This window comes from Topomyia yanbarensis, chromosome 2 (assembly GCF_030247195.1).
Source record: "Topomyia yanbarensis strain Yona2022 chromosome 2, ASM3024719v1, whole genome shotgun sequence".
NCBI classification, from domain to species: Eukaryota; Metazoa; Arthropoda; class Insecta; order Diptera; family Culicidae; genus Topomyia; species Topomyia yanbarensis.
Genome location: NC_080671.1, coordinates 300913524 through 300930503, shown reverse-complemented (window position 1 = coordinate 300930503; position 16980 = coordinate 300913524). Strand labels below are relative to the sequence as shown.

Sequence of the window (16980 nt, the reverse complement as noted above, 5' to 3'; positions counted from 1 at the left end):
ACACATACAGACTTTTTCCGATCTCGACGAACTGAGTCGAATGGGATATGACACTCGGCCCTCCGGGCCGGGATTAGGTTGACGTTTTTCAGAGTGATTGCATAACCTTTCTATATGAGAAAGGCAAAAATGTGCCAAAATCCAAAAAAGTGAATCGTAGTCAAATTTTTTTTTCGAGTTTGCATCAAATCTCGACGTTTCATGCACCTTGAACACATTTAGCATCAAAAATAAAAATTCTATTTTTAATTTTTCCTATAGTTTATATGAGAAATTTCTGTGTGGCCGCACTCTGAAACCCGTAATTCCGGAACCAGAATTCCGATCGATCCAAAATTCAATAGCAGCCGATGGGAAGGTTGCACCTTTCATTTGAGACTAAGTTTGGGCAAATCGGTCGAGCCATCTCTGAGAAAAATGAGTGACATTATTTGACACATACGCACATACATACACACACACATACACACACACATACACACACACACATACACACACATACATACATACACACACACATACAGACTTTTTCCGATCTCGACGAACTGAGTCGAATGGGATATGACACTCGGCCCTCCGGGCCGGGATTAGGTTGACGTTTTTCAGAGTGATTGCATAACCTTTCTATATGAGAAAGGCAAAAATGTGCCAAAATCCAAAAAAGTGAATCGTAGTCAAATTTTTTTTTCGAGTTTGCATCAAATCTCGACGTTTCATGCACCTTGAACACATTTAGCATCAAAAATAAAAATTCTATTTTTAATTTTTCCTATAGTTTATATGAGAAATTTCTGTGTGGCCGCACTCTGAAACCCGTAATTCCGGAACCAGAATTCCGATCGATCCAAAATTCAATAGCAGCCGATGGGAAGGTTGCACCTTTCATTTGAGACTAAGTTTGGGCAAATCGGTCCAGCCATCTCTGAGAAAAATGAGTGACATTATTTGACACATACGCACATACATACACACAGACACACATACACACACACATACACACACATACATACATACACACACACATACAGACTTTTTCCGATCTCGACGAACTGAGTCGAATGGGATATGACACTCGGCCCTCCGGGCCGGGATTAGGTTGACGTTTTTCAGAGTGATTGCATAACCTTTCTATATGAGAAAGGCAAAAATGTGCCAAAATCCAAAAAAGTGAATCGTAGTCAAATTTTTTTTTCGAGTTTGCATCAAATCTCGACGTTTCATGCACCTTGAACACATTTAGCATCAAAAATAAAAATTCTATTTTTAATTTTTCCTATAGTTTATATGAGAAATTTCTGTGTGGCCGCACTCTGAAACCCGTAATTCCGGAACCAGAATTCCGATCGATCCAAAATTCAATAGCAGCCGATGGGAAGGTTGCACCTTTCATTTGAGACTAAGTTTGGGCAAATCGGTCCAACCATCTCTGAGAAAAATGAGTGACATTATTTGACACATACGCACATACACACACACACACATACACACACACATAGACACACACACATACACACACACACATACATACACACACACATACAGACTTTTTCCGATCTCGACGAACTGAGTCGAATGGGATATGACACTCGGCCCTCCGGGCCGGGATTAGGTTGACGTTTTTCAGAGTGATTGCATAACCTTTCTATATGAGAAAGGCAAAAATGTGCCAAAATCCAAAAAAGTGAATCGTAGTCAAATTTTTTTTTCGAGTTTGCATCAAATCTCGACGTTTCATGCACCTTGAACACATTTAGCATCAAAAATAAAAATTCTATTTTTAATTTTTCCTATAGTTTATATGAGAAATTTCTGTGTGGCCGCACTCTGAAACCCGTAATTCCGGAACCAGAATTCCGATCGATCCAAAATTCAATAGCAGCCGATGGGAAGGTTGCACCTTTCATTTGAGACTAAGTTTGGGCAAATCGGTCCAGCCATCTCTGAGAAAAATGAGTGACATTATTTGACACATACGCACATACATACACACACACACATACACACACATACATACATACACACACACATACAGACTTTTTCCGATCTCGACGAACTGAGTCGAATGGGATATGACACTCGGCCCTCCGGGCCGGGATTAGGTTGACGTTTTTCAGAGTGATTGCATAACCTTTCTATATGAGAAAGGCAAAAATCTGTGAAAATCTGTGATAAATTTCCAAAAAATCTGTGAAAAATCACAATATTTCCAAAAATCTGTGAAAATCTGTGAAATTTTCATCAAAACGCCAAAAATCTGTCATCTGTAAAAAAGAATCTGTGATCAAAAATTGTAAAAAAAATCTGAATATGGTAACCCTGCTTGTTGAGGCAGACACAATAGTCGATGAAATAAAACACCCCGGCACGCAATTAGTGAGGGCAAAAACTAACTGAGTTTCATCGTCGCAAAATGCTTAGGGTGGAAGTTTTCCGTGAAAACTTTTTGTCGGTTCCGACAGCATAAGTCATTAAATTGACTACGCTTGTCCGGACATGCCGCAGACTCAGGTGATTCGCATTTAATGCCAAAAGATCCTGCATCTGCCATACGGGAGTGGTTGGTGGTAAGCCTAGTTTACACTTATATAACGATAGAGCTATTCAAACAGGGTTGCTATGATCAATAATAAAATCCACTTGTTTTGTAGTCATGCTGCTTCTTTAGTTAATAACTTTTCTCAGCGAATTTTCACAAACTTCAAATGTTCCACGCATGTGTTCAGTAGAAGAATACCATTAGAAATATATAGTGTTCTCATGAATTGATTGATGAGATGATTTTTCAAGAATTTTGTTTTTAATTTTAACCGATTTTCCATACTAATTTCCATATAAACTTTGAAACTTTTGGAGGGTCCGTAGACACAACCTATCGGTATCAAAATTTGCACAATTACTAAGGTCCATAAAAAGAATCAATAGAGCCTGGTGGAGCTAAAAATCAAAAATTGAACCAGTCTTTAAACATATTGCTATATTGAGCAAAATTTTTTTTAACTACCGAAACGAAAATGTTTGTTTAGATATTTGGTTCGATAGCAGTGCTGATGAGAAAGAGGATAATTTTGTACTCATCCGCCGGAAAATTTAGGATAGCTCGTATCCGTTTCAAAATGTCAAATGAAGTGCGACTAATCATAAATTTATCATTATTCTATATTACACCTTTGTACGAATGTGTTTGTCAGTAACGACAGAAAAATGAAATCGGAGGCAGTTTCAGTCGTAGCATAAACATTCCTCATTGACCTGAGCTTTAAAAAGAATATTATTCCTCCATCGACTTCAAAAGTTGGAGCATAACTGCAATCCAGTTATTAATACCTAAAACGGCTAAGAGAATGACATACAAGAATAACACGGCGCAGTCATGCGAGTGACTCTTGTCCCTTTATATCAGTTAGGATCAGGCATTGTAATTCTCATTCACTCATGCGAGGAGCTTATCCATTTCCAACTTTACCGGGAGGTTGCAAAATTCTCAGTCTCCACACATAACGTGGAAATAAATTTATCTGATTTTTTTTCCTTCTCACCGAAGGTGATATTTTATTTTTGTGGAAATCAATAAGTGTCAAAATATGCACTTCATTTCTAAGAAAAGCAACAAAGAAATACGATAGATTTGTTTTGTCGTGTTTTGCAATGGCGCCAGCAAGGCAGCGAGCGCAGAGGATACCATGATTAACTTATTAGCTCATTCTCCGGCGTATTTATTCACCCGGGGAAATAATGCGTTGGATTTATCCGGACAAGTTGTGTGTGTGCCAATAACTTTTCGTGTGAAAATGTTTTTATTATCGAAGGGACAAATTATCCGGACTCATTTACTCATATGAGTGATAAATACAATGCCTGCTTATGGTGATACAATTGCAAATGCAAACCGAGAGTACATTTAATACACTTTATTCAATATTAATGTTGCCTTGCGCATAAATTTTACAAAGTGACTCCGTTATGCTACAATCCTTTCTTAAGATTGAGACCAATCTTTTTGCGATAAAACGGATTTATAGGGCTGGGAATTAAATTTGGCTTCAAAGCACCTTTTGAAGGTTTTTTGGTAGAATCAAACGGCAACTGGGGAGAACTTTTAACTTGCTGAATGTGTTGACACAAGTCCTGGGAGACATTTTTATTTAAAGCAATTTTAACCCGTTTTTTAGCCCCTGGTGAGTCGTTCGGGGCTGATGTTTCAAAGGAGCGCTTTAAAGATTTCATCGAACTTTTGGGTGTTGCAAACGGATTTTTTACCATGATTGGTTTACTGTGTGAAGAGCACCATCCTTCTTTCTCATCTTGCCTCTTAATTTCTGCTAGTTTAGTTTTCCGCGATGGTAGAAAAAATTCTAGTTCACCATCTTTAATAGACTCAGACCATTCATCCTTGACGTCAAACGTTCCTTCTGTTTTAGTTGGAAGTTGTTCTGTTTTCACGAAGCTTTTCGTAGGTACATTTGAGTCTTTCACCTTTAGTTCGGATGTTATAACATCCAATTTCTGCTTAGATTCAGACTTTTTTTCTTTGATTGCTTCGATCTTTTCCTCCCTTCTAAGCTTCAATTTTTTCAATTTTGCGTCTTTCAGTTGAGACTTGGACAACTTTTTCTTTTTTTTAGTTGTAGTGGCTTCAGATTTCAAATGAGCCCCATCTTTTAAACCTTTGCGAACAACGGAATCATTCAATTTTATCTGTTTCACCTTTTTTTTATTCTTTTTCTTGACTGCATCCTCTCCGAATAACTTCTTCTGATAGTTGTCCAGCTCTTCAACTTGCTGGTCTATATCTACATCATAATCGTTTTTAGATATACTTTCGACTGATTGGATACCAAGCGGAAATAACCCGCTTGCAAATGTTTTGTACTGCTTCACGAGCATTTTCATTTGTTTTTTGCCTTTCGACGTAACAAACGATTTGAATCGATTACTTTCAAAAATGTCAACTATTTTCAGAGGATCAAACTTAATTGCCTGTATGATGACATCGACTTGACCGGCACGAGGATCATACACACGTTCATTTTGGCTATTATCGCCGTTTTCTTGTTCATTTTCACTTCCTTCATATTGAACTTCAAAATCAACATCATCAATGTTACCAGTGACAAAATTATTTTTCTTCCATAGATCAAACTTCTCCTGGTAATTTTGTCCAAGCTCCGATTGATATAATAAACTATGAAATATGCTCGATGTTATGTGTTTAATCAATCGCCTATCATTTGTTCCAAGCAGCCGTATGGCATATGTCTGCACGATAGTATGAATAGTTTCCGCGTTTACATCACCTTCACTGACCTTAGCAATTTCTTCCAAAAATAATTCGTTAAAATGCTTAGTAAGCCCGAAGGAACACCTGTCTGTACTAAGAATAGTTTTTTCGATGTGTTGCATTAGAGACTTAACGTGTTGATTTGGCCATTGGGCCTCATGCATAAGAATTAGCATTTGACGAGTGCACCGACGAACAAGCTGAAGAAAAAAAATCATTAGCTGTTTCTCTAATTTCTAATTTGTGTGTTTACCATCATAAATTTGTCAATCCTCCAATGATCAATTCCGAACCATTCTATACACATGATTTCAAGAAATGCCCCAAAATATTGGAGAGATATACGCAAATCATCAAAACATTTCACCAAAGAAGCAATCTCCTCAGCTAAATTCTCTTGAATCAGTGGTTTATCCGACATCCACATACAGTAGAATAAACCTTTCCATAATCGTAGGAAGTCCGTTTCCGTGAACGCTGCAGAACGCAATATTTTATAAAAACATTCATAAAAAACAATAGACTCGAGAGGCGTGGCTACTCCAGGAATCTCTAATCGACACATACCAAAAGTACTCTTGCTCCTAGTGGTGAGCCATGTTCTAAGATTCTTAAGGACCTTTCGTCTAAGCTTGGCATCGTTTCCCGCAAGTGATCTAACAAATTTTAGTTCTCTTGCCACCAGAACAGATTTCTCCTCTATTTTCTTCAGTTGGTGCCCTTGCGGCGAATCCAGATTACTGTGCGAGACCAAGCCGGTAGAAATTTCTCCGGCACGTGGATACAACCTATCTAATTTGACCACCATCTTAAACAAAAAACTTCTACAAAAACAAACGACCTGATAAAATAAAATATTAATGGCAGTGACAGCGATGACAGATGCGAACACTACACGCCACCGAAAAACTACCTAAAATTCTGTACTTTTGACTCAATCTCGTATTATCGTGCAGGAATGTAAAATTAGGTAAACCGTGTTGAAGGTAATTTCCATTTAACTACGGCAAAAATAATAACTCAACCTTGACTTTAATTTGGCAACGAATTCGCTCAAATGCAACAACCGTTTCTGACAGAAGCGGTTAAACCAACCGATGCTGCTCACTTTTATCCAGAATCCAGTCAGAAATGTACGGCCAAGATCTCTGCACGCTTCCTGCCACATCTTTGTCAGATATTTTGCTCGATTCGTGCTAAATTCTACCAGGTAGGAATTGCCAGGATCTTTGCACAGTTTATGTCCGAGTTATGCCAGGGTTTTGCTCGGTTCCTGTCAAAATTTCGCCCTAGCTCAACTAACCCGACAGGATACGCGCAGAAATCTGACAGGGCTGCCAAACCAAGACTTACAGAAATCTAACAGAGCGGTCTCTGCCAGAAAATTTGCTCACTGGGCTCTTGGCCACACTCTAATTAGAGTGCTCTAGCCCACTGAGACGTCCAAAAAATTGTTTCAAAATCGTTCAACACGGGTCCAACGATGGACGTTCGTTGAACGGTTATTTGGACGTTGTCCAAATTGGTCCAACGAACGCCCTTCATTGGACGATTTTGAAACCAACCGTTCTTAGAGGGAGCCCACTGAGACGTTCAAAAAATTGTTTCAAAATCGTTCAACACGGGTCCAACGATGGACGTTTGTTGAACGGTTATTTGGACGTTGTCCAAATTGGTCCAACGAACGTCCTTCATTGGACGATTTTGAAACCAACCGTTCTTAGAGGGAGTGAACACACGTCCCCAGTAAAGTTCAGCCGGAAATGAACTGGAATTCTGGCTGGTTCCAGTTCGTATTCCGGCTCCAGTGCAACAACCGATTCTAACTAGAATCGGTTGTGTCACGAGCCGGAATACGAACTGGAACCAGCCAGAATTCCGGTTCATTTCCGGCTGAGCTTAACTGGGTCTTCTGCACGCTTATCCTCAGCTACTCATTGCAGCTAAAACGCTTTTACTCAAAAATGAGCAAAATTTGTTTGATAGTTCAACATGATGTCTGATCGAAGTAGCCCCGTTAAGCTCAGCCGGAAATGAGCCGGAATTCTGGCTGGTTCCAGTTCGTATTCCGGCTCCAGTGACACAACCGATTCTAGTTAGAATCGGTTGTATCACTAGAGCCCGTATACGAACGGGAACCAGCCAGAATTCCAGTTCATTTCCGGCTGAACTTTACTGGGAGGTCATCTCCATCCGACATCGGTACTACATCATTCCGACTACTCTCATCTACACGGAGAAAAAGAAAAATACTAAATAGCATAAATTTTATGCAAAAACCATATTCGGTCTATTCACCCATTGGAATGCATAAATATGGTAATATACTATCATAGCATAATCTATTTTTATTTTGGGAATGCTTATTGCAATTTTATTCTAACAATGCATAAAATACGTTTAATCAACGACAGATTTGTTTTTGCATGTTTATTTTTTCTAAATATTTGAACTTAAAAATTAAAATGAAAAAAGCAAACAATTTTATTATATATTCTCTCAATTTCATTTTAATGCTGCCAATAATTTTAATGATAATTGAAAATATGCTTCAACGGAATAGTTACATACTAAGCGAAACATTTCAATGAAATTGGTAGAATATTTAACAAAATTGCCTATCTGGGATAGCGCTCTACACGGTAATCACAATAAACTTAATTATAACTATGAATACACTGTCAAAAAGGGCAAATTGCTGGCTAGCGTGGGGCTATTTGCCAACTCGGATGCGCTAATTGCCCTACAGTTTGCCAGCAATTTGCTGGCAATTAGGGGGCTATTTTATATGCAACATTTGGGCGATTTGCCGCCGTCATTTTTTTGCCGCTCTACCCGCCCTTAAATCGCCCCTAAATCGCCCAGGGAACGCGCCATTTCCAGTTCGTATTCCAACTCCATTGACACAACCGTTTCTAATTAGAATCGGTTGTTTCAGTGGAGCGGGAATACGAACTGGAACCAGCCAGAATTCCGGTTCATTTCCGGCTAACTGGACAAAAGTGCGGACCAAAGACTTTCGATAACTTGACAGATATATACCGAAAGCACAACAAACATGTTTCGAGCAAAGTTAAAAATAATCGAAGCTCTTTTTTGACGGCTGAAAATGAACCTGACGCGACTCGCGGTGAATAGAAAAAATATTCATTCAGATATCCATCCTTATTCATTCAGTTGAATATCGTACAATATATTCATTTCACTAATTATCTAGGAAAATGTTTTCAAATGCCGGTAAAGCATATGAAACAACAATTATCATCGCTTACATTGTGCCAGGGCCTACTTTGATGCGTTTGATTCGTTGCTGCACGGTCGCTTCGTGTAATAATCGGAGACGAATGAAAATCTGCATGGATGAATGGGCGGTTTGTTCGTTTGACGTTTTCAGCTGCGTCACTGAATATTGAAAATGAATGCAGCTGAATATGATCAATTTTCATTCAATGAATTTGAATATTTTAACTCTGGTTCCGAGGCGAAAACAATGGGAACACCAGCGAAAATCCTTATCTAGTGTTCTGTATCTACTGTGTGAATGCTCGCATTTGATTTTATGAAATTATGTTGGCGTCCGTGCACGTTACTGAACCGTCGCTGAATCCCCGGTCAAACCATTCGGAATTTGTAATCCTGAATGGAGTCAGTATGGATTCCAAATCAAATGCAACAACCGATTCTGAGTTGGAATCGGTTGTTGCATTTGATTTCCCTCTAAGAACGGTTGGTTTCAAAATCGTCCAATGAAGGACGTTCGTGGGACCAATTTGGACAACGTCCGAATAACCGTTCATCGAACGTTCATCGATGGACCCCTGTTTGAACGATTTTGAAACAATTTTTTGGACGTCTCACTGGGTTGGAATCCATAATGACTCCATTCAGAAATCCGAACCGGTTCCGGAATGAGTTTAACTGGGATCGGATCGGAAAAGTGTCAATTTGGCTTTACTGTTCACTACACGGTTAAATAAAACAACCTGCAGCATAAGTTCTTTTAACTTACTTTTGAGTTGCGCGTCGCTTTCGCACTTATTAGTGTTTTCAAAAGCAAAACGAGAGATTCGACTCAGTCGAGGTCTTCCGTGGAGGAAGGTACTTTTGAGTTGTTTGGGGTATACTCAAAATTAGGTAAATTCAACTTAAATTTGAGTATAAAAAATCTATCAATGAGTTGTAATTCTTGCCGTGGTTAAATGGAAACTACCTTCAACACGGTTTACCTAATTTTAAGTTCTCCCACGATACCACGAGATTGAGTCAAAGGAACTCAATTTTAGGTAGTTTTTCGTTTCCGTGTAATGTCATTACTAACCCCACTGAGACGTCCAAAAATTTGTTTCAAAATTGTTCAACACGGGTCCAACGATGGACGTTGTCCAAATTGGTCCAACGAACGTCCGTCATTGGACGATTTTGAAACCAACCGTTCTTAGAGGGACACCTCGTGTAAGTAGAGCACTCTAATTAGAGTGTGGCCAAGAGGCCATGACGTATCCAAACGAACATGAAATTTGACGTATTTCTATTGTGTATACGTCAAATTCCATAGACTTATCCCGCTGCGTTAGTATTGTGTCGTTTTGACGTTTAAATTGGGAGGAAAACAAATCATTTGCACTGCGAATTGGGAGGAAAACAAACCGCTCGTGGGCTTAAGGGAGGACGGTAGTATAAAAATGCGAGATCTCGGTGTGCGTATTTTAAACGTCAGATATCTCAATGTTCGTTTGGATACGTCATGGCCTCTTGGCCACACTCTAACTAGAGTGCTCTACCCACTGAGACGTCCAAAAAATTGTTTCAAAATCGTTCAACACGGGTCCATCGATGGACGTTCGTTGAACGGTTATTTGGACGTTGTCCAAATTGGTCCCACGAACGTCCTTCATTGGACGATTTTGAAACCAACCGTTCTTAGAGGGTAGTCATGGCCTCTTGCCCAGTAAAGTTCAGCCGGAAATGAACCGGAATTCTGGCTGGTTCCAATTCTTACACGGGCTCCAGTGATACAACCGATTCTAACTAGAATCGATTGTGTCACTGGAACCCTTGTACGAACTGGAACCAGCCAGAATTCCGGTTCATTTCCGGCTGAACTTTACTGGGTGACTCCATTCAGGATTCCGAATCAAATTCCGAATGGTTTGACCGGTGTGTAAGGGCACACTGACATATAAAAGGTAAACAAACGATTGGAATGTGGAGTGTAGTATTATCCACATTCTCTATACAGAGATTTTTTATTATAATATTGTTATATTATATAGTTATTTTTCTATCAGCAAATTCCGTTCCAACAAAACCCGATATCTGAAGATAAACATGGGGAAAAGACGATTTAACGAAAAAGGCCGAAAGCAATTTGAAACAATCATCGATAACAGTGCTACTAAACAGGTAACTGGATGGTAAAATTGGTGTGGAGGACGTTAGATCTGCTGGCGAAACATTCGGTCCGAAATCCAAGGTCAATAGCGGACCCGGTAATTGTTCCGAAAAGCGGCTTTTACGTAAAATGGGTTGAATTTTGTCGGAAATGGTTTTAAATGGCACTATCCTTGCCCTGAGTAAAACCAACAGGTTACCGTGCGATTAATCAAGTTACAATTTTACCACAAGCAATGAAAAAAAATCAGGGGGAAAGCTTTAAAGTAGTTTAACTGAAAATATATGTTGTTCCTAGTAACCGACCTCACAGTGGTATTGTGCATGATGTCTGGAGCGAAGATAATGTGATGCGGCTTGGCCGTATATCCGAGTTCAAGAGACGGACGAGTTGGTCTTGTTTTTGCTGTCGGAAGTGCAAGCGAACCTGTGATCCACTCGTTTGCCCGGTATACTCAAACATAGCGGCTATCTCTAGTTTAAGTCCGATTGAACGAAAGACCGAGAGAAAAGCATTAGGCATTAATAATGTTCCATTTTATAATATAAACAATACAACAAATTACTTCCTTGACCTGATTCAAAGTCTGTACTAACAGGTTATCGTGCTCAATAAAATTACAAATTACAAAATTACTGTTATTTATTGTCAACAAATGTACATGGTAACTTGTTAACATTGAATTAGGTCAAGGAAGAATAAATAATAATGTGAAACTTGAATACGCAAATATTTAGTAGCAATAGGATAGTATTTATTAACACAAATAACATATTGTCCTGTCTAATGTGGCTACGCCACATCGCTTCGTTCGTGTGCCCTATGTTTGGGTATATGAGGCAAACAAGTGGATCACAGCGAAAACAAGACTACCTCGTCCGGTGGATTCTCAGCGACTTTGCGCCGCTTCGAATCCTCGGCTATGCGGCCAAGCCGCATCACACTACACTCGCCCAAAATGTTACTCATGCGTAATACCACTGTGAGTACGGTTACCAGGAACAACTTTTTTTTTAATTTAAACTACTTTGAAGCTTTCCCCCAGATTTTTTTTTTCATTGTTTGTTGTAAAATATGCCATTTAGAAACATTTCCGACAAAACAGTAACCCATTTTTCGAAAAAGCCTCGATTCGGAACAATTAGGCAATCCATGAGACGTTTCTGATCAGCTGATTATTTCTTGTTTACTTATTCTGACGTTACTCCGAGGGGTGCGACGTCCAACAATATCGTTGATTCGATCCAACATCAAACGAATCGGACTAACGAAAGATGTTTGTCGGACGAGTTTTTCTGTTCGCAGGAGTAGACCTGTTGACAGAACCCACCGCTGAATTGTCAAACAAACGTCTAATGGATTGCCTAATTACCTTATGATGAAGCCATAATAATCGAAAGAGAAAGTAAACATAGAGAGGCTCTCATTTGCACTTACGCCTTTTTAACGTGTTGGTCTAGATATTACATTAATAGCGTTTTCGGTTTTTCTTGGTGCTACACCGGTGTAGTGCAAAAAAGAGACTTCGAACGCGTGTCATTTGCCCATTTTGCAGGCGTTGTTGTAGATAATCAGCTAGCGTTCCCATGTACCCTAGTTGCGTGAAGCTGATGATATGGTTAGGCTAATTTGTTTCGAGCTTGTGATCATAGGGTTCTATCACAATCACGCGAAAGTCATTTACCCGAATGACATTCGCTCGAAAGCCATTTATCCGAATGAACCATTTACCCAAATGCTATAAACCCGAATAGACCACTTGCCTGAATCTCATTAACCCGAATACCGCATTTACTCAACATAATGTAAAATCGAATCCATAGTGCTTATAAGATCAATTCTAGAGAAAATTTTCAATAGGACGTAAGTAACAATGAGAGATTCTCTTTGAGGTCTTTCTCTTCTGTTCATTATTCAGCCATTTCAACATTTACTACTCTACTCTTTGCATAATATTGTAGTAAAAACCGTCGGCTTTCGATATGTACTGGAAAATTAGTACAAAGTGTTGTAATGACGTCGTAATAAACGAAAGAGAAAGTAAACAAAGAAAGGCTCTCAATGTTTCTTACGTCCTATTGAAAATTTTCTCTAGAATTAGTATTGTTTCAATTGCAACAAAAAGAAAAGAATACTACACAATATGTGCATGAAATGGCAATCCTTTACAGTTTAACCCTTTATCGTAACTATACCGCCCGTAATCGCAAGTCTGTCTCATGTCCAATGGGATTGACTTGCGATTATACTGCCCATAATCGCAAGTCAACCCCACGTTCAATGGGAATCCCTATCTACATAGGATTGATTTGCGATTATACTGCCGTTATAAGCATATTAAATATTAAAAATTTTGTCCCATGTTCTATGGGATTCCCTATATACATGAGACAATTATGCGTAGAACGGCAGTATAGGCAGTATATAATTTACTCTGTTTTATATTTAGTGTCCAATTTATTATATACTAACACTCGTGTACTCGTTCTATCGATCTTGCAGATAAAATTAGATTTCCAAAGTGAGGACTATGTCGGAACAGATGAAGCAAATTTACTGGTGCTACCCTCCAGAAAACGACCAACTAAAATTAAACGAGATAAAGCGGCTGTTTCAAAAATTCTGTCTAAAAAACAAAGAAAACGTCTGGAAAAAATTGTCGATCAAAAAAAGAAAAAGGAAAATCGTTTGTCATTGATCACTGCCTTGGCTGAAGTACAAGTATCGAACGAAGAATTAAAAAACTACACCAAGCTAAGCTCGGTGCAAACCAAAGGTTTGAAGCAACATTTTAAGGAGCAAAAGTTTGGCTCTATCATAAAAACGGCAACCATCATCCCTGGCCGCAGCTGTGAGCAAAAAAATAAGAACCTGGTTCAAACTAGAAAAAAGCGTCTGGCTCTATCTAGAAAACGAAAATGTCTGGAAGATGCTGAACACGTCGGAAATTTTTTTAACATTGTTGAAGAAAATTCGTCTTCAGACAAGGAAATACATGGGGAAAATGAAGATAATGCCAGAGGAGGTACAGATAAAAATATCCCCCCTGATCAACAAAATATGCCACTACCCAAGCACACAGAATTTGTGGGAAAATCTTTGAAACCTGAAGCAGAAAATAAAGCAAATGTGAAGGTAGCACGCTTGGAAAGACAACCAGTTACGTATGTTCATCTAGATCGTGATCCGGAAATTCAGGCCGCTCGATTAAAGCTTCCTATACTTGCCGAAGAGCAAGTAATCATGGAAACAATCAGTGAAAACTCTGTCACTATTCTAGCTGGAGAAACTGGAAGTGGTAAAACAACACAGATTCCACAATTCTTATATGAAGCTGGATATGCACTGCCAGCGCATGGCATGATCGTTATAACTGAGCCACGGCGTGTTGCTGCAATTTCAATGTCGAAACGAGTCTCCACAGAAATGAATGTTTCAACTAGTATCGTTTCGTATTTAATTCGTTTTGAAGGTAACGTTACGGATCATACTAGAATAAAATTCGTTACAGATGGTGTATTGTTGAAAGAAATTGAAAACGATTTTATGCTTACGGCATACTCTGTTGTTATTTTGGATGAAGCACACGAACGTAGTATATACACTGATATACTTGTTGGCCTGTTATCGAGGATTGTTGTTTTACGAAATAAGAAAGGAATTCCTTTAAAACTGATTATAATGTCAGCCACACTAAGGGTAAAAGATTTTACGGAAAATCAGATGCTCTTCAGTAAGATTCCACCGATTATTAATGTAGAATCGCGACAATTTCCAGTGACTGTACATTTCAGTAAAACAACTTCTTCAGATTATGTCCGCGAAGCATTGTTAAAAACAGTAAAAATACATACCAAGTTACCGGAAGGTGGTATACTGGTTTTTTTAACGGGCCAGAAGGAAGTCTCTTATATGGTAAAAAAACTTCGAAAAGCCTTTCCATACAAAGAGAATCGTTCGATTAAGTGTGCTATACCGAATTCGATAGCAAGTATCTCCGAAGATGAAGACGAGCAGTTGAAAACTTTTGTTAATTCTAACAAAGCACCAAAGCGAGATAAAAAGCAAAAACTTAAACAAAAAAACAAGAAGTCAGGGATTGAATTACCTCAAATTAACTTGGATAACTACCAAATGCCATGGGACGAATCAGAGCCAGATGAAAGAGATAACCAAGACGATGGTAATTTATCAGCAGATGAGACCAATGATACCGAGTCGGATTGTGATGATTTGTTGCGTATTGCTGAACAAACCGCCAGTCAGCCACTTTGGGTGCTACCTTTGTATTCTATCCTGTCCTCTGGAAAACAACAACGAGTGTTTGAAACTCCTCCTGATGGGACTAGACTCTGCGTAGTAGCTACTAATGTTGCAGAAACATCGCTCACAATCCCTGGCATTAAGTATGTGGTCGATTGTGGGCGCAAAAAAACAAAATTATATGATAAAGTAACTGGTGTGACTGCTTTTGTAGTAACCTTCATTAGCAAAGCATCGGCTAATCAGCGAGCTGGGAGAGCCGGAAGAGTTACTGCTGGTCACTGTTATCGCCTTTATTCAAGTGCAGTGTATAATGATGAATTTGTGGATTATGCTACTCCGGAAATTCAGCTGAAACCGGTCGACGATCTGGTGCTACAGATGAAATGTATGGGCATTGATAAAGTTGTTAATTTTCCGTTTCCTTCGCCTCCGGATCGCACACAGCTACAGATAGCTGAGAAAAAACTCCTGCTCATGGGCGCGCTTCAGGAATGCATCATAAACACAAACAATAAATCCCAATCACTGACTCGCGTAACTGATTTAGGTCGTACAATTTCTGCATTTCCCGTTGCTCCACGGTTTGGGAAAATGTTGGCTTTAAGTCATCAGCATGGTTTACTGCCATACACCATTTGTATGGTAGCTGCTCTTTCGGTTCAGGAAGTTCTTCAAGAAGTATCCCTTTCCGAAGAATCCAGCAGTTGCAAGAAGTGGCGTAGCAAACGAAAAGCTTGGGCGGGAACTAACAACTCCCTCCTGCTCGGTGATCCTATGATTCTACTTCGAGCGGTGGGAGCTGCTGAATTTGCCAACAGCAAAAATCGACTTCCCGAATTCTGCGAAGATAATGGCATACGTCTAAAGGCAATCAAAGAGATTCGTAAGTTACGTGTTCAGCTTACCAACGAAAGTAACGCAAATTTCACGGATCTCAACCTTATGGTGGATCCAATGTTATTACCACCGAATGATACACAAGCCAATCTTCTGCGACAGTTGATGCTAGTTGGAATGGCCGATCGAGTTGCTCGAAAAATTCCGGATACCGAAATAAAATTGAAAGCGGACCGTATCAAGTACAAACAGGCGTATAATTTACCAGACATGGATGAACCTGTTTTTATACACTCCAGTTCGGTTTTGCATAAGCAAAATGCCGAGTGGATTTGCTATCAAGAAGCATATGGAACCGTGGAAGGAGGAAAAAGTAAAATGTTTCTCCGGGGTATTACAGCTGTTCAACCAGAATGGCTGCTGCAGTTAGCGCCGAAATATTGTAACATTATCAAAGTGCTGGATGAACCAGAACCGACGTATAATTCAGCAAAAGATATCATTTTATGTTCAGTACAAGCAACTATAGGGAAATCTGGTTGGGTGTTGCCGATCACGGAGATAGAAATGCCGAAGGATATGATACGATGCCAGTGAGTTAATTATTCCTCAGAATTGTAAATGGTTCCTACAGAATATTTTAGATGTGGGTGAAGTTCAAAAGTTGTCACATATTAACGATTATAATTTTTAATTACAGATACTTTTCGAAATTTTTCATTTCTGGGTGCGTGTTTCCCAAACTGAAGCGATTCAGGAAAAGTCTACTTTCGTCACCAGAAGCGCTAGTAAAATCATATTCATCAACAATTCCACGGATCAATACATTTGTAAAAACTATGCTTCAGAATGACATTTACGATAGAACTCGTTTGATTCGGCTTTGGGAGGTTGATCACAATTGTACGTATGCCAACCATTGGTTACAGAGTTTTTCTATAAACTTTAAATTTTCAGTTCTACTTCATGAGTATCAACAATTTCTTCCTGCATCATGTCATGAAGACGTACGAAATATTTGGCCGCCAATCAACTAAAAAATCAATTGGTATTGTGGTTTAGTTTTTTATTGTAATATATGTTCTAAGCATAAAACGTTATATATATATATATATATATATATATATATATATATATATATATATATATATATATATATATATATATATATATATATATATATATATATATATATATATATATATAT

The 16980-nt window shown here is 38.8% G+C and overlaps 2 protein-coding genes across 2 annotated transcripts; one reads left to right on the top strand and one right to left on the bottom strand.

The window, feature by feature from the left end:
* Positions 1 to 3893: 3893 nt before the first annotated feature.
* Positions 3894 to 6140, bottom strand: LOC131683375 (ribosomal RNA processing protein 1 homolog). Its single transcript, XM_058965295.1, has 3 exons — positions 5846 to 6140; positions 5532 to 5755; positions 3894 to 5478 (listed from the first exon to the last, which is right to left on the bottom strand). Exons 1-3 carry the CDS (start codon positions 6084 to 6086, stop codon positions 3964 to 3966), a joined length of 1980 nt encoding a protein of 659 aa, XP_058821278.1. The 5' UTR covers positions 6087 to 6140; the 3' UTR covers positions 3894 to 3963.
* A 4314-nt stretch (positions 6141 to 10454) lies between these two features.
* On the top strand, positions 10455 to 16865 carry LOC131683374 (probable ATP-dependent RNA helicase kurz). The gene is made up of 4 exons (XM_058965294.1): positions 10455 to 10681; positions 13173 to 16366; positions 16474 to 16676; positions 16731 to 16865. The coding sequence occupies exons 1-4, from the start codon at positions 10607 to 10609 to the stop codon at positions 16808 to 16810; spliced, it is 3552 nt and encodes a 1183-aa protein (XP_058821277.1). The 5' UTR covers positions 10455 to 10606; the 3' UTR covers positions 16811 to 16865.
* Positions 16866 to 16980: the final 115 nt, after the last annotated feature.

Excerpts from the sequence above, each read along its gene's own strand:
- LOC131683374 (XM_058965294.1), top strand. The coding sequence starts at position 10,607 with ATGGGGAAAAGACGATTTAACGAAAAAGGCCGAAAGCAATTTGAAACA. Across the intron at positions 10,682-13,172 it reads ATAACAGTGCTACTAAACAG|ATAAAATTAGATTTCCAAAG; the intron begins GTAACTGGATGG and ends TCGATCTTGCAG. Across the intron at positions 16,677-16,730 it reads TTGGGAGGTTGATCACAATT|TTCTACTTCATGAGTATCAA; the intron begins GTACGTATGCCA and ends TTAAATTTTCAG.
- LOC131683375 (XM_058965295.1), bottom strand. The coding sequence starts at position 6,086 with ATGGTGGTCAAATTAGATAGGTTGTATCCACGTGCCGGAGAAATTTCT. Across the intron at positions 5,756-5,845 it reads TAGGAGCAAGAGTACTTTTG|CGTTCACGGAAACGGACTTC; the intron begins GTATGTGTCGAT and ends TGCGTTCTGCAG. Across the intron at positions 5,479-5,531 it reads GGATTGACAAATTTATGATG|CTTGTTCGTCGGTGCACTCG; the intron begins GTAAACACACAA and ends TTTTTTCTTCAG.